This window comes from Acanthopagrus latus, chromosome 5 (assembly GCF_904848185.1).
Source record: "Acanthopagrus latus isolate v.2019 chromosome 5, fAcaLat1.1, whole genome shotgun sequence".
Classification (NCBI taxonomy): Eukaryota; Metazoa; Chordata; class Actinopteri; order Spariformes; family Sparidae; genus Acanthopagrus; species Acanthopagrus latus.
The window spans coordinates 10,707,437-10,734,682 of NC_051043.1; the positions used below are offsets into that span (position 1 = coordinate 10,707,437).

The window sequence follows — 27,246 nt, forward strand, 5'->3', positions numbered from 1 at the left end:
TCCACCATGAAGGGTCATGCAGTGTGTCCGGCAAGTGAGGCTACTGGCTGAGCAGCTGAGCCTGGACTCACAGTGCTGAGCCAACAGGTTGGTAGCAGCAGACGGGCTTTTTAACATTATTCCTGCGTTTAGTGAGACGGGAGCCGCCGAGTTACGGCGCTCAGCCGGCAGCTGACGTCTTCGACTGACATCATCCTCTGATTGGCTCAGCAGCTGCGTCCCAGTCGATCTCTTTCAGTCTCCCTCTTGTTCTCCCTGAGTCCCACACTTCCTCCTTTTTTTTTTTCTTTTTTTTTTTATCTACCTCTCCGCCACTCCTCCTGAGAAAGCGAGCATGTCCTCACTTTAATTCTGCAAAAGGTGATGGGTTGAAAATGAGGTCAGCTGATTCCGGGGCTTGGCTGCAAATGACGGTAAATTACAGTGTAGGAGACAGTGGCTGGAGGCTCGCTGTGCCTTGGCCAGAGGAAGAAGAGAACAAAGAGAGAGGAGGGATGGAAAAGGTTACATCATCAGCTGGCACCAGCTCTCATCACTCTGGCTTCAGCGTGTCTTCGTGCACACATACACACACCTCTGTGTCTCTCTGGCACCCTTTCCTCCGCCATATCGCTTGCTCTCTCTTCCGCAGATGTGGGAGATGAAAAGGATAGGCGGTGTCGTGTTCAAGTGTGGGAACGCATTAGCTAAGAGCGCAACAAGTATAAACACAGCCACTTGTGTACAATACACGTGGGCGTGCATGCATGAGCACGCGCACGCACACACACACACACGTGCGCGTGCGGGGTAAACATTATGCCACGGTGTTGCTCTCGCTGGAAATAGTGGAGGGTGGAGTGAAACATGGCTTTAAAGGCCTGTTATCCACTTTTTTTTTATCATCCACATCTGTTTACAGTGTATCCCCGGGCTCAGGGAAACAAAAGCCCAGGAAGACGAGTCACGAATCGGACCCCGAATACCGACACGTAAATCAAAGACAGGCAGCTCGGGAAGGACTCGAATCAAGAAACTTTCAAACTAAACTGATGGCTCAAACAAAAATACGCAGACAGAAATTAAAAAGGTTCAGTAATAGTTAGTTTGACGGTTTATTCATAGGGGTGGAAAGGTAGAGCTTATCCGAAGTCTCAGCCCTGGGTGTAACGAGAGCAGCCCCCCGCAACACACAGCCTCCATCTGCCTGTAATCACGCTGAAGGGATCTCGTCATAGCACGCTCAAGGTAAATGAACAAACCTCCCGGGAGCTCAGACCACAAGAAGACAGGATATGCGGGCACAGTCAATGCTATTTTGCTTCCACGCCTTTCCAGATGAAGGGGGGAATAAAGGAGCGCGCTAAACACTGTCCTGACCCGAACCGTCTGCCGCCGCGTTCGGGCCGAGCCGCAGCCAATTAAATGTGAGAACTGAGTGGCGTCTTGGCCGTTCTGCAACTTTTGTAACCGTTCGAGCAATTATGAGGGAGCAAATCCTTCTTGGTCACGGTGTGTATGGGAATTGCTGGCTGCCTATAATGTTTCAAGTAAACAGTTGTCTTTTACTAGAACTGCAAACTCCAGACTGAAAGCATGCGAGAGCTGGTTCCTGACCTCCTCCAAAAAAAAAAAAAAAAAAAAAGAAGGAACTTCAAAGCGAAGCATTCCTTCTAAAAGTCAGTGTGTCTGATGTGCAGCGGAGGTCAGGACAGTCTGATTGAAAGCACAGTGAGTCAGTCCTTCCTGTTATTTTAGCACTTGTTCACGCTGCTTGTCGAGCAGGTGGGACAACGGTCTTATTATTTTAACCATATGAAACATCTCTGTGAAGGAAATTAAAGACATCGTGACGTGGCTCGAGAAAATCGCGAGACAGACAAGTCTGTTTATAGAGAGGAGAGGCAGACTAAACAATAGAGTCATCGCCTGATAGCAGAAGCCTGACTGCTGCCCACAGCTGCTGCTCGGGATTTGAGATGCTCGTGTGTCTTTGCCCAGCTTGTGTGCAGACACAGATCATCCCGCCCTTGGGTGATGTCGGCTCTCCTGTTAGTCACTCACCTTGACTGAGGTGTTAAGGCGACAAAAGGCCTCAACTCAAGTGTTAATGTCTGAAATCCTCGTCCCCCACACTGTTTTAGTCGGAACCTGAACGCTCCAGCTGACCATTTGCTGAGCCCCGCCCCGCTTAGTTACTGTTGCTACATCCGCCTCTGCTCTGGCAGAGCACATCACACAGTTTACCATGATAAGCACGGCCGCCATTGAAATTCACATTCATTTGTTAAACAAATGATTCTTGATTTCAGACAGGGGTTTAATATGCACCAGCGTTAGAGCAGTATTGAAAAGTTTGCAGCTTCATCTGAATGTGTATATTTCAGTGCTGTGTCGTCGCATCGGTGACTGTAGAAAAATGTAAAAGTGTTTTTGACAGAAACACAAGACAACATAACATTAATGTGATGGGACATGACAGTTTTGATTGCTGATGATGATCCCAACAGTGCAGTTCCACCCAATTTATGACTCGATTCAAATGGGAGGTTCATGTTTTGGGGATTTTTCTAAGGGTGGTGATGTCATAAGTATGATCAGACTTTTTCAGGCTTCGTTCGAAAACTTTGATAGAAGTTCCAAATAAATATTTGCAAAGATACATTCAGTACGGTCCCACTTTAAATGGCGTCATGTACCCAGGTTACTCAGAGGAACCTTTTTATAAGAGGAAATCGGAGAGTGCATTTACATTACATACAGCAAAAAGAAAATCCATTGAATGTTTCAACCTCATTCATTTCTGTAAATATATCCTTATTCTGAATTTGATGCCAGCAAGCATCTCAAACGAGTCAACAAAAGTCTTGGAAAGTTGAGGAATGCTCAACAAACACCTGTTTGGAACATGGTCAACAGGTTAAGTGCTAGTGGGTGATACACAATGAGGTATTTAAAGAAAGGCTCAGTGCAAGGATGGGGCAAGGTTCACCGCTATATGAAACGCATGATATGATTGTATAAACAATATTACCTGTCTTTCTATTTTTATGTACATTTTACTCATTGTCCTAACTTTTTACTTGAGCAGCGAGACATACAGTGGGTTAAATTTACAATGTATTGGCTGTTTCCCTTTTAACAATACAAGAGACTAATCGTCGAGCGTACCCTAGCGTTTATTCTGTCTATTTGGAAGAAAGAGGTACTGTAAAGGAAAAAGTTCAAAAAAAAAGAAGGAGTACAGGAAAAAAAAAAAAACAGGAGGGCCACGCAGAAGCACACAGTGAATGACACACAGGAGGCAGAAGGACAAATAACGTGTAAGAGGAGCAAACTGGAGGGTGTGTGGGCGGTTGATTGGGCTCCTCAGGCGAGTACATGTGTCTGACCTCACACTCCACACATCCCCTGACTTACAACACGCACCCTTTAACGCACTTGTGAAAAGACGGGCTCTCCGGCGCATATACTCACTTATCTACTTATGAAACTATGGCGCGAGAATCATAATATAATCACATAATGGCATGTGTTATACCAATCCCCCCTGCACCCTCTCCAACCTCGTAAAGCAGGTAATACAGGTGTCGGCTGTGTCTTTATACTTAATATGTTTCTCTCACTCTGTCTCCCCGTCTATCCAGATCCGATGGGAGAAGAACATCACATTAGGAGAACCTCCGGGGTTCCTCCACTCCTGGTGGTGGTGAGTGTTTTTGTGTCTAATGATTCAAGTTACATTCCTCTTCACGCTGTTTTCTCCATTCCATCGTTGACAGTATTAAATAAAACGATTGCTCTCTCTCCTTCTCCTCCCGCTTCCATTTATCCTCATCTCATTAATTGTCCCCAAAAGCTCTTCCTCAGGTTGCGTTTTGCGAATTGTAACGCACGCACCTAAAGTCATCAATTCCAGTGATGATAATAGAATCGTACTTATTGCCTCGATGCTGGATTGCCCTGCCTCTGAAGTGGACTATTATTTTTTATCTGTCAAGCTTTAATGTCTCTCTTTTGTTATCATTCTTCTCTCAGAGTGCCTCTCTGTGTGTTTTAGTGTTTTTTGGGACCTGTACTGTGCTGCTCCAGAGAGAAGAGACACATGTGAACACTCGAGTGAAGCCAAGGCCTTCCATGACTACGTGAGTCTGCACTTCTGTGCCTTTCTTTGCTCTTTCTGGTTCCATAGCACCCATCGTCGCAGGAATCCGTGCTGGAAGATGGCTTATTGCATTTAAACCAAAACGATGAATGTTAAGTAGGCAAATGGGATATTATGAAATAATTATTTTAATAAAGAAACATAATGTATAACTATCAATAGAACTATTAATGTAAAGTTTTTGCTCATAAGTTTTGAGTTTGTCTTTTACTCTGGTCTGAATGAGCAAACAGACAGTTATATAACTGTTTGTCTTGACTGACAGTCAAAGACTTTGATAATTTAGGAAATAAGAAGGTAGAATGTCAGACTGTGGAAATGTACATTGTGAAGTAAAAGCAGCTGCTGAAATGAAAAGAAGATGACAGGCAGTAAACTGTCACTGTCAGAGGAACCATGATTAAATAACATCAATATTTTTGAGTCTTAAAAAGAAAGATTTGATTCATTAAATATTCCACTTCCACATTTCATCTACATGTATCAAACTATATTCCCTCCACCTAGGAGGTTATGTTTTGACCCATGTCCATTTGTTCGGTGGTTGGTTGGTTTGTCAGCAGGATTAAACAAAAACTACCAAACAGATTTCTGCAAAACATGGATGGAGGATGGGTCTCGGCCCACATTAGACCCTATTAACTTATGGTGCAGATCTGACATTTTTCCCTTCCTATCTTGGACATTGCTAGAATGGGGATTTTTTTTTCTCAAAATTGTTTTTAATTTCTCAGGGAATAATGCAGGGACTTGTCTTTAGGTGGATGGTGTCTATGAAGGTGGATAATTTGATGCCGATCATAGATCTAGTGAGCTCGTGGTGAAGCAGTATGAATGGTTTGAAATGTAGTGTGGTCTAGTTGGCTGACATGATTAAAGGGAACCATTGAACTTTGGCAAAGGTCATGTGCTCGACTGAATGCCTCTCTAGTTTTATAATGTGTTTTCATTCATTCATCATCATTCATGATTAATTAAATGTTAAACAATTTGGGTCTCCGTAGTGCTAATACTGATCAGAAGTGGTGTTGAAATGACAGTCCAATTCTAATCGAAGGAATGCAGACACCTCACTCCAGTGTCTCCGCTTCATACTTACTACTTGTGTACAGTTTTAAATATTAAAACTTACTAGATCATCAAAACAGGAACAAGGATGATGGCAATGTCTACGAGTGGCTTGTGTTGTTTGTTTTTAATTATGATAATACTACAGGCACAAAAAAGAAAGAATTAAGGCTGATGTTACTGCTCATATCTAATCCAATAACAATATACTGTACAGCGTTTGGTGTTCCTATATTGCGACTTGTCTTTACAAATGGTTTTATCTCATCAAGAATCTCTGATCTGAAGTGGTGTTCACTTGTGACGTAAAATGTGTAGAGAACCTCCTGCTCTGGGATTTTAGTACCTGCTACTTGTACTCTACCAGGGCACGGCAGCTGTATAATGCTGCACACACACACACACACACACATCCACCCGTGAGTACTGTGAGCACATTGCGCTGACGAGCAGACTGGGCAGGCAGACAGTGTGGCCTGCGTTCTGGAAACATTGTTTATTGCTGTGTTTTTTTCAGTAAGGCTCCGCTCCACTGCTGTTATAATTCCCACACATCAAGGCATGGGTTGATTTAGTCATGCACCATCCAGTAACCGGAATCCAGCGAGCGGTGCCAGGGACTCTTGAAGTTTTCAGATTAGCTAGTGACTAAGAGGGAGGAAGTGTGGCGCTCCCTCTCGGGAAGTTGCGATGCGGAGGAGGGCGTTGTGTGTGTGTGGGGGGGGTTGTGGGGGCGTGGGGGGGGTCTTCTCTCTCCTGCCTTTTTATGTTGTTGTTTTCCCTCTGTAGCCTGAAGTCTGACTCATCAGATTTGTCTGTGCTGTGGTTTATTGAGATGTATTGTTGGAAGTGCACAGGTCAGGGGTTTCTGCCTACTCCAGCAGGTTCGTCCCTCCTCCTCTCTGTGGTCCTCTCCCTCTCTCCTTTAGGCTTGCAATCCTGCACAACTGGTCGGGCCTCTCTTCGCTTTTTATCGTCTCGCGGTCGGCGTACGCGCCTGTGTGTACGCGTGTGCATACGCAGGTGATGCTGCTGATGCTGCCGATGATGATCGGGGTGATGAATAGGCACTCCCAAGGACGAGGCTGCTGTGTGATGATGTCATCCCTGGCTCCGAGGAAGGGAGCTGGAGGGCAGCACGACCTCAGCCCTGTGAGACAGACAGAAAGGAGAGGAGAGGAGAGAGGGGGAGGAAAGCACGAGTGAGAATGAGTCATAAAGAGGGACAAACAGTTGGAAAAATGTTCATTTACTAATACCAAAGCTCCTCTCGTCACCAAAAAACAAAAACAAACGCATGTGCAGTAATTAAATCTGATTGTACGACAGATGACAACAACAGTGTCGTGTTGTTTCGTCTTATCCAATCAGGAGGAATTCAATTCAGCGAACGATCCAGAATCTGTCTTAACGTCATTAGCATAGGCCACCGGCAACTTTCTTATTCTTACGTTTCCTGCAGGGATGTAATCAGAGAATTATAATTAGACCAATTGTAATTAGACCAAGGTCACTTTCAATCAACCGCTCCAATGCTGCGCTGCTTCTCAGATCCAATCAGAGGTACTACCCGCATATCTGCCGCTCAATTAAAACAGAATGAGGGGACAACTGCAGTGGCCGTTGTTGGAAGACGTAGCGTGCCTTAATTTGACGCCGGTGTCTCTCTTTCAGTCTGCTGACTTTGAGACTTGACGGAGATTTTAATCAGACTTTTTGATGGTAATTATTTTCAGATAGCTAATTACTGTGTGAAGTCCTAATTAATGCTGGGGAGATATAGGAGCTTGTTCACATCATCTTTGGGTACCTTTCTTTGATAATTGGTGGGATTGTGACAGAGATTTTGACTTGACTGGGAGGATTATCCCTGTGTTTACTGTAGATACAGTTGAGTTTAAATAAATCTGATTTAAAGAAACAATGTCCTAACAACGTATGTTGATACACGAGCGTGATGTCTTGCATGCGGTTGTGTACTGTATATGTCGATCGTATCAGCAGACCGACGTGTGAGCATAGTCTTCCCAGTAATCTAATATTAAAAGGGAAAGAAAGAAATGACTGATGAACGAAGTGAAGGGAGATGCAATGTTATTGATTTCCATCCTCAGACGATGCTTTTCAGGCATCAGAAAGGCCGTTTACAGTTCTGTTAAGTGCTTTGTAAATTGTGTTGTTGATACTAAATGAGCGGTTTCCATTTGCGAGGGGCCATGAAGTCATAAAAACAAGTTATTTTTAAATTCTTAAGCTTGGCCCGGATATGGCCCCATTGGAGACAAAAGTCAGATGCGAGTTGCTTTTCTGTCTCTGACGAAGAAGACATCAATCCACCAGGGTCATTTCAGGCTTTTCTCTGATAGTGGTTTGAAAGTTGGCAGCTGTCACATAGCATCTGAATGTGGAGCATATATACCGACATGAATGCCTTTATAATGCAGCTTTTATGCAATGTGTCATTTTATGCTTCTGACTTATTTCTGCAGGGTCAATAGTCGGGACGGAAGTAAGAGAAACCACTCTCAGTTCTTTAATCTTCAACAATAAATCAACAAATGAAATTATAACATTTAGACCCTCTAAAAGGTTCTCTGTTAAACACGGACCACTGATAAACAAATGTGTCCAAATGAATTGTATTAAGTGCACATGTTTACATTTCCCTCGTAGGATTATTCATGCAAGAAGAGTCTAGATGTTGGAGAGAAGCAGAAACTGGCGGCAGAAGGGCTGACGAGTTAGAAAATATTGGGCGATTTTGGGAGAACTGAAGAAAACTCCACGGAGAGAGATATCTCACTCCTGATTTCAGAAGATTATCTGTGTCCGACAGTTGTACTGGTCGTGCTGTGCAGCCTCCAGATAAGAATGTGCTTATTAACCGAAGCAAAGTCTTTGGTTGGAAAAATTAGACTCCCTGGATGAATCATGGTTTTTGTCTGAAAAGTGATTATTGAGAATGAAAATGTGCTGTGAACTGAAATGTGCAGGTTGTAGCGAAAGTCTGAACAAAAACAAGGATTGGCGTCATCAAACTCTTTGGGCTTTTATGCCTGCTTGTTCGTCTCATAAACGTGTGACAGATTCTCAGATGTTATTCAATGAACCAGGAGAGGAAAAAGCAGGCAAATATATAATAATAAACATTAATTCCCCGAAGTGTTAATGTGGAGGCCTGCAGATGTTTAGAAGCTATATTAAGTACATTTAGATGATTATAGTAATTTACATGTTTTGTTGTTTTAAAGTGACTTTTGTCATTTAAAACCAATACAAAGGCTAATAAAAATCTTCATTTTTCATTTTTGGCAGGAAAAGGTGCATTTATGTTTCTAGTGATACAACACATGAACGGTCATGTCTTGATAAACTTTGCAGTCGATCTGTCAAAAAACGAAAAAGAAGAATAGCAAATAAGCTCTCATAAGTCGAATCACAAAAACAGTCAGGAATAAGCACAAATAGCTATTTACACACTGTGTGGGTAATACATACAGGAAAGCCTAATTCCCCTCTACAATCATTCACAACATGTTTACAATCAGACGGGCAAGCACATTAAAATATGCACTAATGCAGACCAACAGAGCAGTACAATGTGCTACAGGCCACCAACTTTGGATTTATGCGGGTAAATGTTTTTAGGGTCCCCTGTCCGGCTACTTTATTTCCACTGTCCGGCTTCTTCGTATACTCTGTAGAAAGCCCCGTTCTTTGTTTTCCTCATAAAATGGCTCTTTACCCTCCCCTGATTTACTTTTCTTCAGGTACTGATGTTCGGCAACCACATAACCCCGTAACACACAATATTTCCCCCGAGCGCTGCGATAGAAAGCGCTGTAGTGTTGAAATGATTAATTATTAAAGTTTAATTTCCTCCTAGCACAAGGATGGCAATATCAGTCAAGCCTTTTTTTCTGGTTGAAATCTGTGTGTGTACCCAGGAAAGTGTTTGGGCTTTTAGCTCACAAGTTTGTCTCGTCAAAGTGTGAATGTGTGATGGATTCTGGCAAAAAAAAAAAAAAAAAAGCCCCCAAACAAGAGTTTAGACACCGTTCAGTGAACCAGAGGAAGAAATGCTAGACAAATATTGGGGGAACCAGACCACAAGTGCAGAATCAGCCTGGCTTGCAGCCTCTCTGGGTGACAGGCAAATAAGATGGGCATTTAATTTTAAATACTGAAAGGCGGGCAGTCTAGCTGGGAAATATTTCTACCTTCCTAACATTCAGCAAAATTATGACAATGTTGCTGACACATTATGCAAAATTAAAAAAAAAGTAAAAAAAAAATCACTTCTGTCAATGAAGCGATTCTTGTGTAAACTGATAAAAGATGGACAAGTGGGTGACGGATGGATGAACTAGAACACAACATGTTTAGTAGAGAGGCAGCAGTATATTTAAAGCAAGGAGAGCCAGATATCATCGTGTGGCATCAAAGTGGGAGATAGTCAGTGACTGGCAGTGAAGAGGAGATCAAGATGCAGAGAAAACCCAGTCTGATTTGAAAACAATTGTCTCAAACTGCTCAGTCTTAGTTTGTACCGTCTCATTCGGGTATGTGTACTTTTCTGTAGGTATTTCTGTTTTTGTGTTGCGTCGCCAACAGGCAAAAAATGTCCACCACAGACGCAAGATCATATCATTAGTTATCTAAGTAGCTTGTTTTATGTCTCCAGACTCCTTCCCAAGCAATGGTCTTTTTTTCTGCTTAAAATAATCTCCCTCCAAGTCGCCCTCATTAACTCAGATCAAATCAAATTAATATCCCACCTCAACAATTCAACTTGTTGCAGCTACATTATTGACTGTGGGACTTCCTTCCCCTCTGAAGTCGTCTTCTCGGCCAGAGATGCCTCCCAACAAGCTCTCTTTTAAACTTCTCTAACCTTCAGTCTGAAGCTGAACCAACTACAACTCATCTTTGCTGCATATTGTTGCAATTAAAGCCAGCTGCACTGAGCCTTTTGAAGATACTCGTACCTCTTACTGGAACCAATTACAAACTGATTATTAGTTGTTTCCTTTAACTATTTCATTTCTTCCCGCGGGCTGTAATTTATCAGGAGATGATATAAAAAGTGCTGATAAATGCCTCATATTTTTGCTAAAATGAGCTGCAAATTCGGTTCTCCTTCAGCCTGCAATGATAACAAAACGAAAGATCCAGCTGGAGACTGATGTTTTATTATCTGATTATGGATTAACACAAAGCAAACCTAAGAATGAACAGCTTGATTAATTAGCATGAAATACAGGCTTGAATATTGTCAAGAACCTGTGCGTGTTTATGTATGCATGCTTGTGAAGAGACAGAGTAAAAACAGCAGGGACAGAGACAACCTAGAAACAGAGAACACGTTGGCTCCAACTATTGTGGGTAACAAGCTGATTCCAACCAGTTGAGAACCAATGGGGGTTGGGGAGACCCCCAGTCTGTTTCCAGGGAAACAGAGCCCTTTCTCCTCCTCTGTCTCTCTCTCTCTCTCTCTCTCTCCTCTGCATGTGTCTCTCTGTCTTTCTCTCGCACGCTCCCATGTTCCGTCTTGGTGGTGTTGAGGAGGAGGGAAATCTGGAGGTGACTCACTGTAACATCATTGCCATGGCAATGAAGAGCGAGCCCGGTGTGGAGGGAGCGAAAGGGAGAAAGCGAACGGGAATTTCCATAGGTTCTGCAGAGACAGAAATGGCTGTCACAGTCTCCAACATGTCGAAAAAGAAAATGGGGACATTTCATGAATGTTGAACACATCGCAGGGGCTGCCTGTTCTTTCCTCTGTTTCTCCTCTGCTTCGTCCTCCTCACCATTTCACCCTTTCTCTTTCTCACCAGAAGTTTTTTTTTTTCCCCTCCTAGTCCGCTCTGCATATCTCTGTCCCCCGCTCTCTGTCCGTCTGCACTCCTCTCCCCGCCTCTTATCATCTTCCTTCCTCTTTCGCTGGCCTGTTGCACGCAGCCCTCTGGTCTCGGAGGAGCGTGTTTTCCACTGGCGCGTTACGCTGAGTCATGTCACATGCGTGTTTGGACATGCCGAGGTGGAGTGTTAATGTGATGTTGACATATGCAGGCCTCACCGCTGTGCGGCGGGCAGGGGCGAAGATGGGGGGGCGCGGCGCGCAGTGGAGGGGAGAGGTTAACTGAGGGCAGGGGAAGACAAGAAGGTGTAAGAATGAGAGCAGGCTTTCACAGAGTAGATACAGGGGAGTAGTTTCCAGTTTGACTACTGTTATTACTATTGATTATGAAAATAAGGGGCTTAGTCAGGAGCATATGCTGTGTGTCCACAACAGTTAAATTGAAGGGAGTATAGCGCTATCAGAGCTTCCCCGGCTAACTTTACACTTGTGTTTCATTCAGACTGGAGGCAAAGTACATATAGCTTCTGCCGTATTTGATCACAAGAGACTGGAATGAAAAATCACTCTTTGTTTGTTCATAACGTCCAGTCTTTCCTGACCCTTTTTGGGAGGTAAAGGTATAGACATGATGCAAAAGTCTACACAGCAGCAACATTATGGATTGTGTTTGTGTAAAGGATTATAGTCAGTAATGCAGATATTGAGCTGTAGAAGTTGCGGAAGGGACTACGGAGGGAGAGCGCGCGGGCAAAGTGAGACTGCTGACACAATCAGACTAGGACGGTATCTCTTTGACCCCAACTAACCTCACTGTTTTTTTTTTATGGGGGGGGGGTTGCTGTTGTAGACACCCATATTCTTATCTCGTGCTGCCTCTTGTGTCTGGCCTTCTTGCACTAGAGAGTGTGACGAGACACAGAAAGTGACTCCTCCTTGCGTCGCCCTGTAGGTCAGATTTAGAAGTCTGCATCATTCTGATCCCTGCTTGAAACCTCTGCGGTGGACCTGTGATGTATTTTTAAAAGAACCGGGTCGATTTGGGCGCTAAAGATCACAAAATGTGTGGATTCTAGGTGAATCGATGTTCTGTCTTTGCATCGATTTGCCAGATAGAGGGGGGGGAGCACAAGAAGGTCTCGTCCTCGACTCAAGTCAAGGCTTTTTAAATCTTCACCCTCTGTCTCTCTACTCTTTCCTCTCCCATGTGTTCAGTCTGTCTCCCCTTATCTCCCCCACTGTCGTTGAACCAAGCGAGATAGTGGCGGGAGAAGTGTGGCTCCCCAGCACCAATGTGACTATCATTTTCAGCTCTGTACGTGTATCTGACAGTGCATCAGCCCCACGGCTCCACCTCACATATTATACAGCTCCTCACAGCCTCGGAGCTGTTTACAGGGGTCGATAATGACATCAGTGATAAAGGAAACACAGCCGGTTTGCCCCCGCTCCTCCCTCCCCCGAATGTCACCTTTCACAGCTGAAATCTCCCTACCTGTAATCGCCCAGTGAGACCAGGTAGATTAGCGCTGTGCTGCCATTTTACCTGGTAATCACCTGTAATGTTACACTGGAGGATGCCTGGGTGCCAGCGGGAATTCTGTTGTGCGTCATGATGCGCTGCCGAAGGTGATAAAGATTGAAAAGATGGAGAGGGATGACGAAGGGTGAGCGCTGAGAGGCAAGCGTGTTGTGGAGGTTGAGAAAAGGTAAACTCCTCCTCCTCCTCCTCTTCCTCCTCAATCTGCCCAACTCGGCATCTGTTTTTTGCTAAAGGAGACATTCGAGACGTGTGTCGCTCCATCTTACCTCTTTTGAGTGATACCACCACACTCTTCCAAAAAAATAATTAACATTCTCAAACAGGTCACTACATGTACTGTAAATAGTGCATTTATTGTGGACTATTTTCAGCTGTGGATGTATGTACATGTAACGCTCAGTATTTAGTATTTACAGCAGCCGTGCAGTGCTTGGAGGATTTATTTTGTCGCGTGAGGGAAACATGACTGTCAGGAAAATATTGGCTTTGTGAAGAAGTGTATGAGCTGCTCAAATGGATTCTGCATAAAAAATGAATCCTTTTGTGGTAAGCAATAAAGGCAAAAGAAGGAATGTTCGGATTGCGATAGTTTCAACTTCACTAACCTGTCTACACAGCCCCTCAGTGGTTTTAATTTAGAATGTGATATCAACATAGACAGTGCCTGTAAAAAGGATGTATCATTATTAGTTTGGAGCTTTACATTGGATTTGTTGACTATAAGAATATTCCCCAAACTTATTTTTACCGATTACCAAAAATTACCAAAAGGAACAATTGCAGAAAACTACAAAAACAAAGACGCGGTTTGTGTGAAATTAGAATACCAGCCGAAGCAACCCGCCGATGTCAACATGCGTCTAACGTACAAGTGTGGAAATACATTCACAATGGGTTTTCTTTTCTGATTCAGATTGAACTCAGTGAGATATTGTTGCCGAACAGCAGAGATCTGGAGTGAAGTGCACTGAGAGAACACTTCATTCCACACGCTGCTGTGTTTTACTGGTGTAACATATGGCATGTTTTGGTTAAGAAAGGGAGCTCTGAATGCCAGAGGGCGATTTTAAGCCTATCTGCCTTGAAATTGAAAAAGTGAGTTTTGGAGGATTGGACAGCGGAGCGTGCTGATCTGTCTCTGGTCGCCACAGGAGACTGTGAATAATACATGGTTAAAAGCAGAGCACACCCATTCTCATCTCCACGCTGAACACACTTCTTCTTCTTCTTCTTCTTCTTCTTCTTCTTCTTCTTCTTCTTCTTCTTCTTCTTCTTCTACTTCTTCTCTCTCCATCTCTCAGACTTCTGTGCTGCCTGACTGTGTTTTCTAAGTTGTAGATGTAGATATACTCAATTTATGCGTTGACAGTGACTGTCGGAGTTATTTTATGTGGGTGCAGACTAATGCAGAAATCAGTTTTTTTAATGTTTTTTCCACTGTTGTACTTTAATGTGCATATGTGCTGTGCTTGTGAATGTGTGCGTGTGTGTGTGTTTTTGTCATGCAGCCTGGTAGCATCTCTTCTTTCCACTCCCACCCCACCCCCACCCCCTTGTTCAGGAAGTGGACTAATGGCATTTGAGAGGATGGAGAGAATGGGAGAGAGGTAGAGGGAGGAGGGACGGCGTTCCTTCCTGTGTGGTTTGTCATTTGTAGATCCTGTTGTATTGCGGGTGGCCTTGAAACTTAGTGGTAACCCTTCCACACCCTATTGCCCCCCCCCCACCCAAACAAAACAAAAAAAGCCAAACATTCTCTGGTTCCAGGTTCTCACATCCTCTGGGCGACCTAGGTCTTTGACTAAGACATTCACAGTCCAGCACGCAGATTTTTAAAAGCTACCGAGAGACAGGGACAGTCTCATTCTTTAGGTCACATTACAATTTGCTCACATATGGCCAAAGAAAAAGTGATTCATTCAGGTAAATTGCTACAAATTGTTTCGAGGAGCCCCTTTAAATGTGAGGATTATAGGAAACTATATATCACAAAACTAAAAATGTGAAGTCATCACCTTGGGCTTTAGGAAACTAATAGATTTATTTGTTATAATTGTTTGTTCTTTTTTAACAGCACAGGCAAATAATTAATCAGCAGAGAAATTCTGACAGTTAAATATTTTGACTGAGGAGTAGATTAAAGGACGAGGCTGGTATTAGTCTACTGAATATTTTATCCTCGCAAACAAATTACCAAAACCAACAATGCAGAAGTTGGTCCTGCAGAACTTCAGGAATTTGCTTTTCTCTCTCTGTGGTCTCAATCCATAGCCCCAATCACTGTTTGACAGGCAGCAGCCGGGCACTGCAGTTTTCAACAAATGCTACTCAAAGAGGAGTGCAGTAGATATAAGTATCTATATAATAATTTATCCATATCTGTCTGTATGAATACGTGTTTGTTTGTTTGGCTAGTGAGTATCATCTGCAGCAGGAGACAGTGCTGTAAGACTGATTCAACATAAGATGTCATAATGAGGCTCCTTTGTTAATATCAAAAATGTTTCAGACGGAGGCTTTGGCCACACTGGTGCCAGTGTGGCCAAAGCCTCTGTCTCAAAGACATACGTAAACATTTGTTGACAGTCAAAGATAATAATAGAATATCACCACTCCTTTTCCTTCCAGATGTGTGATAGAAACGCATTATTATGGGATGGTGTTTTAAGACCCAAAAAAATGAGACAGAGCTGGCACAGAGAGATAAACAGACAGTGAGAGACATAGAGAGAGAGAGAGAGAGAGAGAGAGAGACACAGAGAGAGAGAGAGACACAGAGAGAGAGAGACACAGAGAGAGAGAGAGACAGAGAGACACAGAGAGAGAGAGAGACACAGAGAGAGAGAGAGAGACACAGAGAGAGAGAGAGAGACACAGAGAGAGAGAGAGAGAGAGAGAGAGAGACACAGAGAGAGACAGAGAGAGAGAGAGACACAGAGAGAGACAGAGAGAGAGAGAGACACAGAGAGAGAGGGAGAGGGAGAGGGAGAGGGGGAGAGAAGGAGAGAGAGAGAGAGGGAGAGAAAGGGGGAGAGAGGATAGACACAGAGAGAGAGAGAGACACAGAGAGAGAGAGAGAGAGAGACACAGAGAGAGAGAGAGAGACACAGAGAGAGAGAGAGAGAGAGAGAGACAGAGAGAGACAGAGAGAGAGAGAGACACAGAGAGAGACAGAGAGAGAGAGAGACACAGAGAGAGAGGGAGAGGGAGAGGGAGAGGGGGAGAGAAGGAGAGAGAGAGAGAGGGAGAGAAAGGGGGAGAGAGGATAGACACAGACAGCCTTTTGAGATTCCACTCACGAATCACTGAGTGTCTCTCAGTCTCTGAAGTATTGGATGAGAATGACTCCCCACCTTCACACACACACAAGGTATGCATGCATTACGCACACACACATTAGCAGGGAACACGCGAGGTAAACATATAGGGATGAAAGAGTTTGCGAGTTATCTCATTAAGTATTACTGAGCCCTTTAGTCTGATGGGATTAGTGTACTGTGAATGTAGTATGGAGAGAGTCTGATTAGGTTGTAAAGTGGAGAACGGTGTAATTGCACTGCATTTCACAACGTCTCCGGCTTTGTGTGGTTTTTTTACAGGGGGGTGCAGCATGTTGTGATTGCTTTACATTTCCAATTCGCATGTTTGTTGTTGGGTTTTGGGTTTGTTTTGTCCATAATGAGTTCAATTCAGTGCTTCATGCTCCTGTAAATAAAAAGGATGCTCGATAAGATCAGGCAGTGTGGTTGAATATCGGTAAAGTGCGTCATCCCCAGTGAAGTTACTTTTTTCAGAGCACTGGTGTCGTTTCAGACAATAAAGTTTGTTGTTAATGTGTAAAATATCCTGCTTTTGTCACATACCTTACATAAAACCATGTTTGAGTGATCATTCAAAAAAAAAATGTGTCTCAAAAATTAAGTTCTAATAATTATACATTAATCCTAAATTTTAGCGACATCTCCTGTCTGTTTTTGGGTCTGGATATTACATTAGTGGTTCCTTACCACCAGGAAATGATTAAACACAAAACCTTGCAGTCCACATGGAGAGAAAACAAACCATTGTCTCCGCCATTTCAAATCCTGGACATCAGAATCTACTTTTGCACAGACTTTCTCAGGCACCGATCTACCACTATGATTTACCCCTCTGTTGGACATTAAGTCTTGTGGAGGTCAGTGCACTCCAGTGCACTTAAGTGCACATTCAGCAAAGTTGTAGTGCACTGTGCTGTTTGTATTGTTGTGTATGTCTGGTATACTGTAGCCTACTCCTGGAGGGTGGTGCTTTGAATAATTTATGCAACAAATGAGTTTGCCGGGAGATGCAGGTGTTCATCTGAGGACACGCGGGGGCCGTTCCCCTGCCTCGGGTTTCATCACAAATGCCTTGTGGTCACAAACGCCGGTAACTACGGATATAGGGACCACTGAGGGAGAAATCATGGAGTAGTTTGACGACTCAAAGGAATGTAAAAAAAAAAAAAAAAAAAAAAAACTTAATGTGATGGTTTTGCTGAATGGACCGACAGATGAATTGATTGTCTTGTTTTCAGATTCAGTTCTTTCAGGGAATCTCTGGAGAAAAGAAAGAAGACAGTTGATTGAGAGAGAAACAGACAAGCAGAAAAGAGGCGAGCTAGGTCAGATCATTCGGAGGAGCTTGAATGGGACACAGAGGAGGGCTATTTTGCCTTAACCTGCTTTGAAATCACTTATTTCAATTAAAGTCATGTAGCACAACAACAGTAAGTTAGTGTTCATTTACAAGTTGAGAATCTATGAATCATTTGTCAGATAGCCTTGGTCGTTTCAAGGCTCTTATAATTTACTCACAATTTGAATCGGCCGTCGACTCCATTAGTTGGAAACACAATGAACATTATCAGCAGCACTTGACTCCGTTTGAACTCGGGCAAAGCTCCATAAAGCCTGACCACACAAGACACGACTGACGCTTTCATTCACACAATAACGTACACTACGACTCAGCGTGTTAATGTGCAGAGCCATCAGCTCAGTATCTCATTGTTCCCCCCGCTCGGCCTTGTCAGAAAAGTGCAAGCGCCAATGTGTGAGAAGTGTAAATGATGGACTCGTTAACAGTCTGTAACAATCTGTGTGCTTTTGATGTTTGCAAAGGTTAAGTGCTGGAATATGTTGAGCTTGGCTGTGAATCAGTATTTAAACAGAACCGGGCTCACAGGAATTCACTGAGTCAGAATTGGAGTGATTTCCTGTAAGACTGACAACCAACAGTACACATTAACTTCCCGCTCGCTTAGCTGTCGTGGCTAATTCCAGTTAACTGCACCACACCGATGTAGTCACAATACATCAGGTGAGGTTAACACACACACACACTTCGGACACAGTTACCAGTAGCCATGAGCGACTGCATGTTTTTTGAATCCGGGGGCGGGGGGGCTGCATTAAAGGTCTCAGCACAGAAGCATGTTTACTTTAACTGTTATCGACAGTTACCTGAGTAGCATCTACTCCATCCTTACAATGGAATAAACATTAAACAGAATAATCCTCCATCCCCGTCCACAAGTCAGCAGATAAAGGTAATGGGTGAAACAGAGAGAGCCCGGAGCATTTTTTTGAATACTGAAATAGACATTAACCCTTCCCTGTTTGTACAGATACGAGGTCTTATGAGACTACAAATCCTTCAGCATTATCAGCTGTGCCACCAGTGCTTTGAATGACTGCTGATATCGTTATCATACCGAGACAGTTGATCTGACCGAAGAGTTTCTTTTCTCCTGGTACTTGAGTGGTGTAATGTATAACACAGCCTTCAGGCTGTAGGATGTGGTCAGGCTTGAACCATGATTTTTATCAGCCGACACTGGCATTGTATCTCATATATGATATGATATGTATGATGGATGAGCTGATAGGCAAGGCAAACACTTGTCAAGATGTGATCTTGTTGTGTACTGCACTGCACTCAACAGCTGCAGATGGAACCTGTTGGTGCTCTCTGGTGGACAAATTATATAACGGCCATGCTGTTTCTAATTGACCTCAAACATATTTTTGCCATCAGAGCACTGCAGTTTTTTTGTCATTGATTGACAACTATAGATGCAAAACTGATGTGTCTGCAGTGAGCTAATGTCGGCCGGTATACGAGCCTACAGATTTATCAGTCTAGCTCAAAGCTTTTTATAACCCAGCAGAGTGTCTGTGAAGTTATACTAGCCTTGTAACCTTGTCAGACACTAAAAGGCTTGTTTATTAACAATAAAATCATGTATGATGATGTGCATTCATTCAGATATTAGCATTACATACACTATTAGCACTGTAGCTATTATGACCATAATTCAATTGAAACAGTGCTGACTGAAAAGTAAAAGTTTGGGAACTCAAACTCACCGTACACACCAAACTGACATCAAAGAACTAACGGAGATGCAGCCAGATTGTTGCTTGGCTTCATGTCCAGCTAGTTTGTACATTCTGGGGCTGCATGATAGTAAATAACTTTCCATATCACCAGGCAGTGGTAGCATAAGACTCCAATCTTATTCATAACCATTGTTATGATAAATCAGCTGCTCATAAAGCCACCTCTGACTGAGTGCATAACTAGCGAATGGGTGGACATGGAAAATAAGGAGAAACCAGGCTAAATGGGTTTGATTGTGGGCAACAGCAGACAGGGTGCAGGGCGCTCTCTTTCTTTTCCCGTTTCTCTTCTAGTGCACTGAATCACTCCTGAAATCCACAAGCAGCCAACTAGCGCAAAATGGTGTGCAAGAATTAGGGCCACAGACACTCAAATGACCCCCAATATTGGCTGCCAGTTGACCATTTGTCCTGGAGTGTTAGGGCCCGTAGAGGTGCTGCCCGTCGGATTTCAAGTTTTGACGGAACAAGGCTACCTGTTCCCTCATTTGCGGGCTTCGTGCTAAGCTAAGCTAACAGACTGCAGGCGATAGCTTTGTATTAACCACACCGACATGAGAGTGATGTCAGTCATCTCATCCAGTCAAGAAAACAAATGAGCCTGTTTCACAAAATGTCCTACTATTGCTTTAGATAAGTCCAAATCAGGTCAGACCCGCTGCACTTATTTAACACAAGCGTCCCTGTGCAAACCATGTGACTCATCAAGCTTAGTGGCGTCTTAAGAAAAACTCGGAAAGAAATTCACGGGCTCTCCTCTGAAAAGAGGCTTTGTGAATCCTTCTCGGTGTGATTCATTCTAATTTTCTAATGTCATTTGAGTCAATCTGATTTGTCATTATCAGGAGAGCCTGTCAGCGCCAGAGGAGCTCGTGTTGTTTCAAGTGTTGGTTCTGTTTTCTGTAGACGGAGGGTGCTGCTGGTTCTGGGGCAGGGATATATCCTGGTGGGTTGTTTTTCTTTCTTTTTCTTTTTTTTTCTTGTTGCTGTATTTGGAAAATGCTGCTTTGTCAGCAGGTCAGGTAGATTTTTTTTTTTTTCCTCCCCCACTCCGTTTGCTGCACAAACAAACATTAAGTGCACTCACACACTTACTGCCATATACACATGCACACTCATAATCTCTACTTTGTCCTCTTTTCTCCTCTTTCCCTCCCTTCCTTGCTCTCTCTCTCTCTCTCTCTCTCTCTCTCTCGCTCTCTCTGTGCATGAAGGCAAACTCAGCAGACCTCCAGGCTGCCAGGGAGTAAGGCATTCTGGGTAATCCAGGGTGCGAGAAAGCAGAGGGAAAGAAGGAGGGAATCGGGGAGGGGGGACTCAACACACACTTGATGCTGTGCATGATGTTGTACACTCAGACAAACACACACACACAAACAAACCAAATCCAGTCTCTCACCAGTGAACCACGGAGATACAATATCCATCTGTGTCCATCTGTACATTCATCTGCTGAGACAAATACAGGCTCTGTTTACAGCAGAATATGGAGCTGAAAGGCTGCATCCTGCTCCCTGTGTCGAACATTAACGGCTTCAAGATATGAACTGGAATGAGGGTAGATGAGGGAATAGCGAGGGGTGGTGTGGTGGAGTGGAGGAGGCTACAGGAGTGTTGTCAGTCTGCTTTTATCTCGGCTCTGATTAAACCTTGTTCCTGTCTGACCTAAAAAGTCAGCTGGCGGAAACTTCAGAGACTGTGGGTGAATTTCACCGGAGCTCTTTACACCCAGCCGATGCCTTCAGAGAGGGAGAGAAAGCGAGAGGGGAGATCAGAGAAAATGGAACAGAACAGAGAGTGGGCAGAGGCGCACAGACACAGGCGCGCTGGCTTTATGCGCTCGCTGTTCACACATTATCATATATATGGATGTACAGCGTCCCGCACCGCGTGTCGTCTGGCCTGTACACCTGATGATGACGAGGAAGAGGCCGCCGCTGGGTGGTAGCTCCGGGCTAGTTAGTAGTACAATGCTCACAGGAAGCAGACGGAGGCTGTGCTGAAATGTGCCACCACCGCCCGTCTGGGACACGCACAACAAAAAAAACACAAGGTTTAAAAATAAACCCGGGCTAGCACGGCAGGGTTCCTGGAGAAACAGGAAATATCTCACTGAGGGAGAGACAGCAAGTGAAACCGGGGGGACCCTTGGACTGCTGTTTTTTTCTTCGTTTGGTTGTTTGTTTTCATGACCTTTCGTCGTTGGTGGCTTTTTTTACTAAAGGAATTCACCGAGCAACAGTTTTTGGGGAATGAATTCAGATTCTTTACTTTGAAAAATATCAATACTGCAAGACAAACACACTCCACTTAAAATATCAAAAGCAAGGGAGTAGTACTCATAATACAGAGAGAAAAGCCCCTGTGTGTTATACCATTATTGAATATATTGTATTATTGGATACTTTTTATTTGTGCACTTATTTATAAGTAGTATTTTACCATGACTACTGGGTAATTTAATCGTTTTCTGCAAAGGAACTAAGCTGTCAAGTAAATAGAGTATGTTGGGTAAAGCACCTAGCTGTTTGCAGGTTATGTTTCTCACTGAGCTAAACCCTCTGGTAAGGGGGAACACATGTTAGCAGGGTAACGTACTTTGACAAAAAAAACACTGGCGCTCTCCATCAAGTGACCATCTGTTCACTCACGTCTCACCTCGATTTCTGTCGCTCACCCTCTCACCCTTCTCTGCCTCCTCCATCAGAGGGGTTCTCTTTCTCTTGCAATGTCGAGTTTCCACAGTTATTCCAGTTGTTCCGCCATAACCTGGGGATAGTGCCCTATGCAAACAATGCCTCTTCCTGTTTTGGATGCACAATGGCAGACGTGCATCCTCTGTGACGTAACGCGAGCTTAAACTTTGGGCAGACCGGAAAGCATAGTTGAAGTTAAGGTTTAGAGGGAACCAGTGCATACGCGGATGGTATCATTTTTCTGCAGCCATTACACCGTGCAATCAGTGTTCACTTCAAAACGATTAAAGACTGTCACTTGCATTTAATACTTACTGTAGATACTTTCCACTGCTGCTGAGCAAACATGTGAGGAGTGTTTGCAGACTAGTTTGAGTTTCCGATATTTCCTGCATTTATTTGCATGTGTATCAAGTGTGTCTTTGCGTCTTTCAGAGTGCTGCAGCAGCTCCCAGCCCTGTCCTTGGGAACCTTCCTCCAGGAGAGGGCATGCCAGTGGGACCAGTCCCTCCAGGATTCTTTCAGGTACACGGTGCATCCACACGCATAGTAACACGTATAGTTTTAAATAATTTCCATTTTCTTATGTGAGTATTTAATTCATGAAGCTGCTCCTCAAAGAACTCACTCACGCATTTAACTGTATGTATTAACACACAATAACTCTGCGGCGTGTTTGAAATCTGCATCCGTCCTTGTGTCTCTCAAAGCGGAGAGGAAGATGACAGGAGATGAATCTCCCACAAACAAGAAGTCACACATGCCGCTTCACCCCAGATCTACTCTGCTCTCCATCAGAAGGACTTTGCCTGGTTGTAAATTGATTAACCGTCATTATCAGTCAGACTCAGACACTCCACGATCCGACACACAGATCAATAGCCTTCATAGGCATTTCTCGGCTGCGCTTTCAACAAAACTCAAACTTGCACGAGTTCGAGCAGCTTTCTCCGTCTCCCTCTGAACATCAGTTGTTCTTTGAAGATGATCTCTGTCGTTGGTAAAAAAAAAACAAAAAAAAAAACACAGCAATTATCAGATTGTTGTGTATTTAATAAAGGTGTCCTAAAATGATTTGCACATGGACCGGATCAAAGAATATCACAGGACGTACAACTGAATGTCATTGCTAACTGAATTTTATGGGCAAAAAATAATAAATGCACCGTCCCATAAATATCTATCCACATATCCAGCTTTCAAAAACAGTCATTTGTTAATTTGGTTTAGCTGTTTAGTAACCCTGTATTCAATTGTTTCCATTTATTTGTTAATTTACGTATGAAAACAAGGTTTGAAATCATTATAGTCCTTAACTTGACCTAAAAGAGCTGTGTGTATCCTTTGATGGATCCTCAACGCAGCTGGGAGATGAGAAGAGGGGTAATTAAGGAAAAAAAGACCCTGATCAAAACAAGTGGACCATTGCTCTCTGGTGGCACGTTGCTGTATTGCGTCTCCGGGCACTGCAGACTGGCTCTGACCACAGTGGCATCGGTTCAGCAGACATAGCAACAGCTTCGCTACTGTCTGTGGTGAGGACGGGTGAAAAACCCACTCGCAGCTGCAATAGAGCCTCCCACTCGCTCTGCCAAACTCCACACAGTTAACACATAGACTTACATCCTTATTAAGAGACCTCATCTTTTATTCTCTCACTCTTTTCCCATAAATCCAACCCAATGAAAATGTGGTTGTCTTCCCGACTCCCGACACTGCTGTCATGGAGCCGTCGTTAAAGGAAAGGGAGCACAAAACTAAACAGGGGACGGCAGTTCTGGTTTGTGTCCTGTTTTGATGAACAACAACAACAGCTTCCCGTAGTGCTCCATACATTTTACGTAATTTTAACAAATGTACCTTTAAAATCTCCTGCTTTACATTAAATGTTTCCTGTTTTGCACTCTCGACATGGTGAAGCTTTTTAAAGATGAGTGAGTTTGACATACATGTGATAGATTGAGTGCACAGCTTCTTTTTTTAACCTCTGAGGGACTCAACATGCATTTATGTTTTTTTTTCAGCCATTTATGTCACCTCGGTACCCCGGAGGACCCAGACCTCCCCTCAGATTACCCAATCAGGTAGGAGCCACACTGACACCTGCAGGCAGCAGATAGAACTGTAGCTAGTAGGATTTGAACAGTATCTGTGTGACATTGATGGTGATGCTCATGATGGATCCTCTTCCCTCTGTAGGGACTTGGTGGAGTCCCGGGTAGCCAGCCCATGTTACCCAGTGGAATGGACCCCACAAGACAGCAAGGTACACAGACACACACTGGTACGCACAAACACAAACTTCAATCAGAATACAGTTTATTCAAGAGTAAAACCAGCGTTATTCTATGGTTTTAACGAAAAGGTATCTCTGTGGAGCCTGATCAAGCTTTTGCCACAAAACTAACATCCCCGAGCTACAAACAAGGGTCTACTGCCATGCAAGCAGCTCTGTATTTTAATGCAAATGCTAATGCATCTTAGCAGGACTACATTGGTTAATTAGCACTGAACTTGAAGTACAGCTCAGATTAATGGGAATGTCTTTAGTTATACGGGTATTTGGTCATCACAAAAGCACTGGGCAAGCTCAAACTCCTGACCTGATAATGGTGCTTGATAAGCTGTTGAGGCAGAAGTATAGTATAGATGCTGAGATATTATATTTATCATTTGAGATTCATCTTTCGGGACAGTGATTTTCAATACATTTCGCTAAAAAGCAACATGTATCAAACTAAATGAAACAACTGCATTGATTTATCCCTGAGAGTCACAGTGCAAATTGCGAAGCATGCTCTGCCAGGAATAGGTTAGACAGTACTTTTAATGTTCTTGATGAGTTGTGAGGATGAGCATTGGCTTGTTCATTGTAATGAAGGAATAAGTCATCTGGTATGACAGCTTGGCACCATTATGTAATTTCAATTTTTTTGCGAGGACAATGAAGTTCCAATAAGCAGTCTTTCCTACATGGGCAATGTTTGTTAACAAGGTGAGTTCACTGTCAGTTTAGTTTCCACATGGGATCTGTTGATCGTGATAAAAAAAAAAAAAAGATCTCTTCTTACCCTTTAAGTACAAACTGCTCACTCCTCCAGACAACACGTGAATTATGCAAAGGTTAACAATACTGTTCAGTTACTGCCTCACACTCAACTGTAAATATTATATGATGCTCGGTGCCAGACTCACTGGTCACATCATCCCAGAAATCGATGTCTTCGTCAAGGGTTTTGAGACACTACCGCGTCGAAACAAAGGTGTAAAATCAGACGCAACAACTGAACATTTTTTTGAATGGGTTGTTCACGATAACACACAGGCCACTTGGAATCAAGTAACTGTTCCACTTACATTCCCGCGAGATGTAACATGTAAGAATAACAAACATGCCTGACAAATTCTGAACTTTTCTGTGTTTCAGGACATCCAAATATGGGCGGACCAATGCAGCGGATGACTCCACCCAGAGGCATGGTACCACTCGGGCCTCAGGTATGGGACCAGGTGATTTGTGGGGATATTTACAAAGCATAACATGTGATAGTTGCGCTCTTGTAGACATATCTCAGGACATTTTTTATTATATTCTTCTTTGTTTTAAGAACTATGGTGGTGGGATGAGACCACCGCTGAACGCTCTGGTCGGTCCTGGGATGCCTGGCATGAACATGTGAGTGCTGTACAAAGATTTGAATCCATTGACATGCAATGTAAATGATCTCCCCACGTTTCTCTCAATAGGCATTAAAATGTAAATGTCTTAATCCCCCACTACAGTAGATGCAGTCAGCCATATCCTTCATTTAGCTTTTAATTACAACTTTACTGTATGTTCTTGGCTCATAGAGGTCTGGAAGTGAAGCGAGGAGGCCAGCTTTCCTCTATTCTGTCTTCCTTTCTTCTACTTGTTGTTCCCATCACCTCCCTCGGGCAACAGAAGAGCTTGTTGTTGCCAACTCTGCCCAAATGAATTGGAAATAAAGACGCTTGCCAAAAAGCAGAAAACTAAAGTATGTGTTCGTGTGTGTGTGTGTGTGTGTGTGTGTGTGTTTTCCAGGGGACCTGGTGGGGGTAGACCCTGGCCAAATCCTCCCAACTCCAATTCGGTAAGTGCTCAAACAAAGACACCCCACAGACAGTTTGACGGTTACATTGCGTCTCTCATGATTTCCCTCTGTGTTTTTGCAGACCCCGTACTCTTCTGCGTCTCCAGGAAGTTATGTGGTATGTATGTTGGAGCTTAGCACCTGTTGCTGTGCGTTAGCTGAACAGGCTGTAATTCGTGAGTGAATTTTATGGAAACAAAAAAAACTGTCATTTCAGGGACCTCCAGGAGGCGGTGGGCCACCTGGGACCCCAATAATGCCAAGTCCAGCAGGTAGGGTCTATGCCCACACATACGGAAATGTCTTTGAGTGCGTATCTGTGTAGTCTTTTCTCCTCTGATTGTTTCTCCATTTGTTATCAGATTCAACCAACTCTGGCGACAACATGTACACGATGATAAACACAGTCCCTCCAGGTGGAAGCAGACCAAATGTGAGGCGTTTTTCTCTCTGTGTATCACTGTGTCTGAGCTTGTGTTGTGTGGGTGTAACCGCTCTCTCATGCCATAAATGAGTGTTGCTTTTTTTACTTCTTGTTGCTCTGTTGATGGCAAATGGTGTGACAGGTGTATCATTGTCCCCTGTGCTCTCTGTAGTTCCCTATGGGTGCAGGTGGCGACGGTCCATTAGGGGGAATGGCGGGAATGGAGCCCCATCACATGAACGGATCATTAGGTACAGTAATGAGTAGCGTGTACGGCATGTGCTGCATTGTCACCAAATATTTTAATGGTTTTCCTTTATGAGTCTGCTAATTTAAGCAAAACGAGCATTCAGTCGGTAATGATGCTTTCTTTTCATATTTGTGTTCCCTCTCTCAGGGTCAGGTGACATGGACAGTCTCCCCAAGGTAAGGGAACAATGTATCTACCTTGAAACCATGGTTTGTAGTTGCACTGCGTGTCTGTTTCTTGTAGTTTTGGTAGCGTACAGCACCTTAACAGTAATGTGTGTATATATACTTTTTTATGCAGAACTCTCCTGGTAACCTAAGCATGAGTAACCAGCCCGGCACTCCGAGGGAGGATGGAGAGATGGGAGGAAACTTCCTTAACCCTTTTCAGAATGAAAGTGTGAGTCACTTGTCTTCTACTGTATGGGATGGTTAACAGAATAATAGATGTTTGGTGCTGGAAACTCAATACCGTAACTCTTAAGTGAAGTGTACAAAAGTTCAAATAGGTTTATAAAATGTTAATGCTTTTGAAGGAGTAGTTTGACTTTTCACAAACACACATATCTTCGAAGATTGATGCCAATCTCAATGAGAAAAAAGGGATACAATAAGTAACGTTGGTCCAGGTCTATCACTGCAACTGACTAATCGTGTTTTTGTCACAGCTTTGAAACTCGTGGGGAAAAGATCGGCGAAATATGCAAATGAGAGAGGTTATCCTC

General features: G+C 43.5%; 1 protein-coding gene across 2 annotated transcripts in view; it reads left to right on the forward strand.

Annotated features, from left to right (window-relative positions):
- The window catches only part of si:ch211-130m23.3 (uncharacterized protein LOC558547 homolog), a 55,531-nt gene that overhangs the window by 25,178 nt on the left and 3,107 nt on the right, over nucleotides 1–27,246 (forward strand). Inside the window, exons 3-16 of one of the 2 annotated variants that reach the window (XM_037098890.1) lie at nucleotides 3,627–3,688; nucleotides 4,040–4,124; nucleotides 22,172–22,261; nucleotides 23,761–23,820; nucleotides 23,936–24,002; nucleotides 25,164–25,246; nucleotides 25,345–25,412; nucleotides 25,800–25,848; nucleotides 25,931–25,966; nucleotides 26,066–26,120; nucleotides 26,211–26,281; nucleotides 26,445–26,523; nucleotides 26,670–26,698; nucleotides 26,823–26,921. In XM_037098890.1, the coding sequence (XP_036954785.1) occupies nucleotides 3,627–3,688; nucleotides 4,040–4,124; nucleotides 22,172–22,261; nucleotides 23,761–23,820; nucleotides 23,936–24,002; nucleotides 25,164–25,246; nucleotides 25,345–25,412; nucleotides 25,800–25,848; nucleotides 25,931–25,966; nucleotides 26,066–26,120; nucleotides 26,211–26,281; nucleotides 26,445–26,523; nucleotides 26,670–26,698; nucleotides 26,823–26,921 (933 nt within the window). The remainder of the gene's footprint in view (nucleotides 1–3,626; nucleotides 3,689–4,039; nucleotides 4,125–22,171; nucleotides 22,262–23,760; nucleotides 23,821–23,935; nucleotides 24,003–25,163; nucleotides 25,247–25,344; nucleotides 25,413–25,799; nucleotides 25,849–25,930; nucleotides 25,967–26,065; nucleotides 26,121–26,210; nucleotides 26,282–26,444; nucleotides 26,524–26,669; nucleotides 26,699–26,822; nucleotides 26,922–27,246) is intronic. The other variant, XM_037098891.1, reaches the window with a different exon arrangement.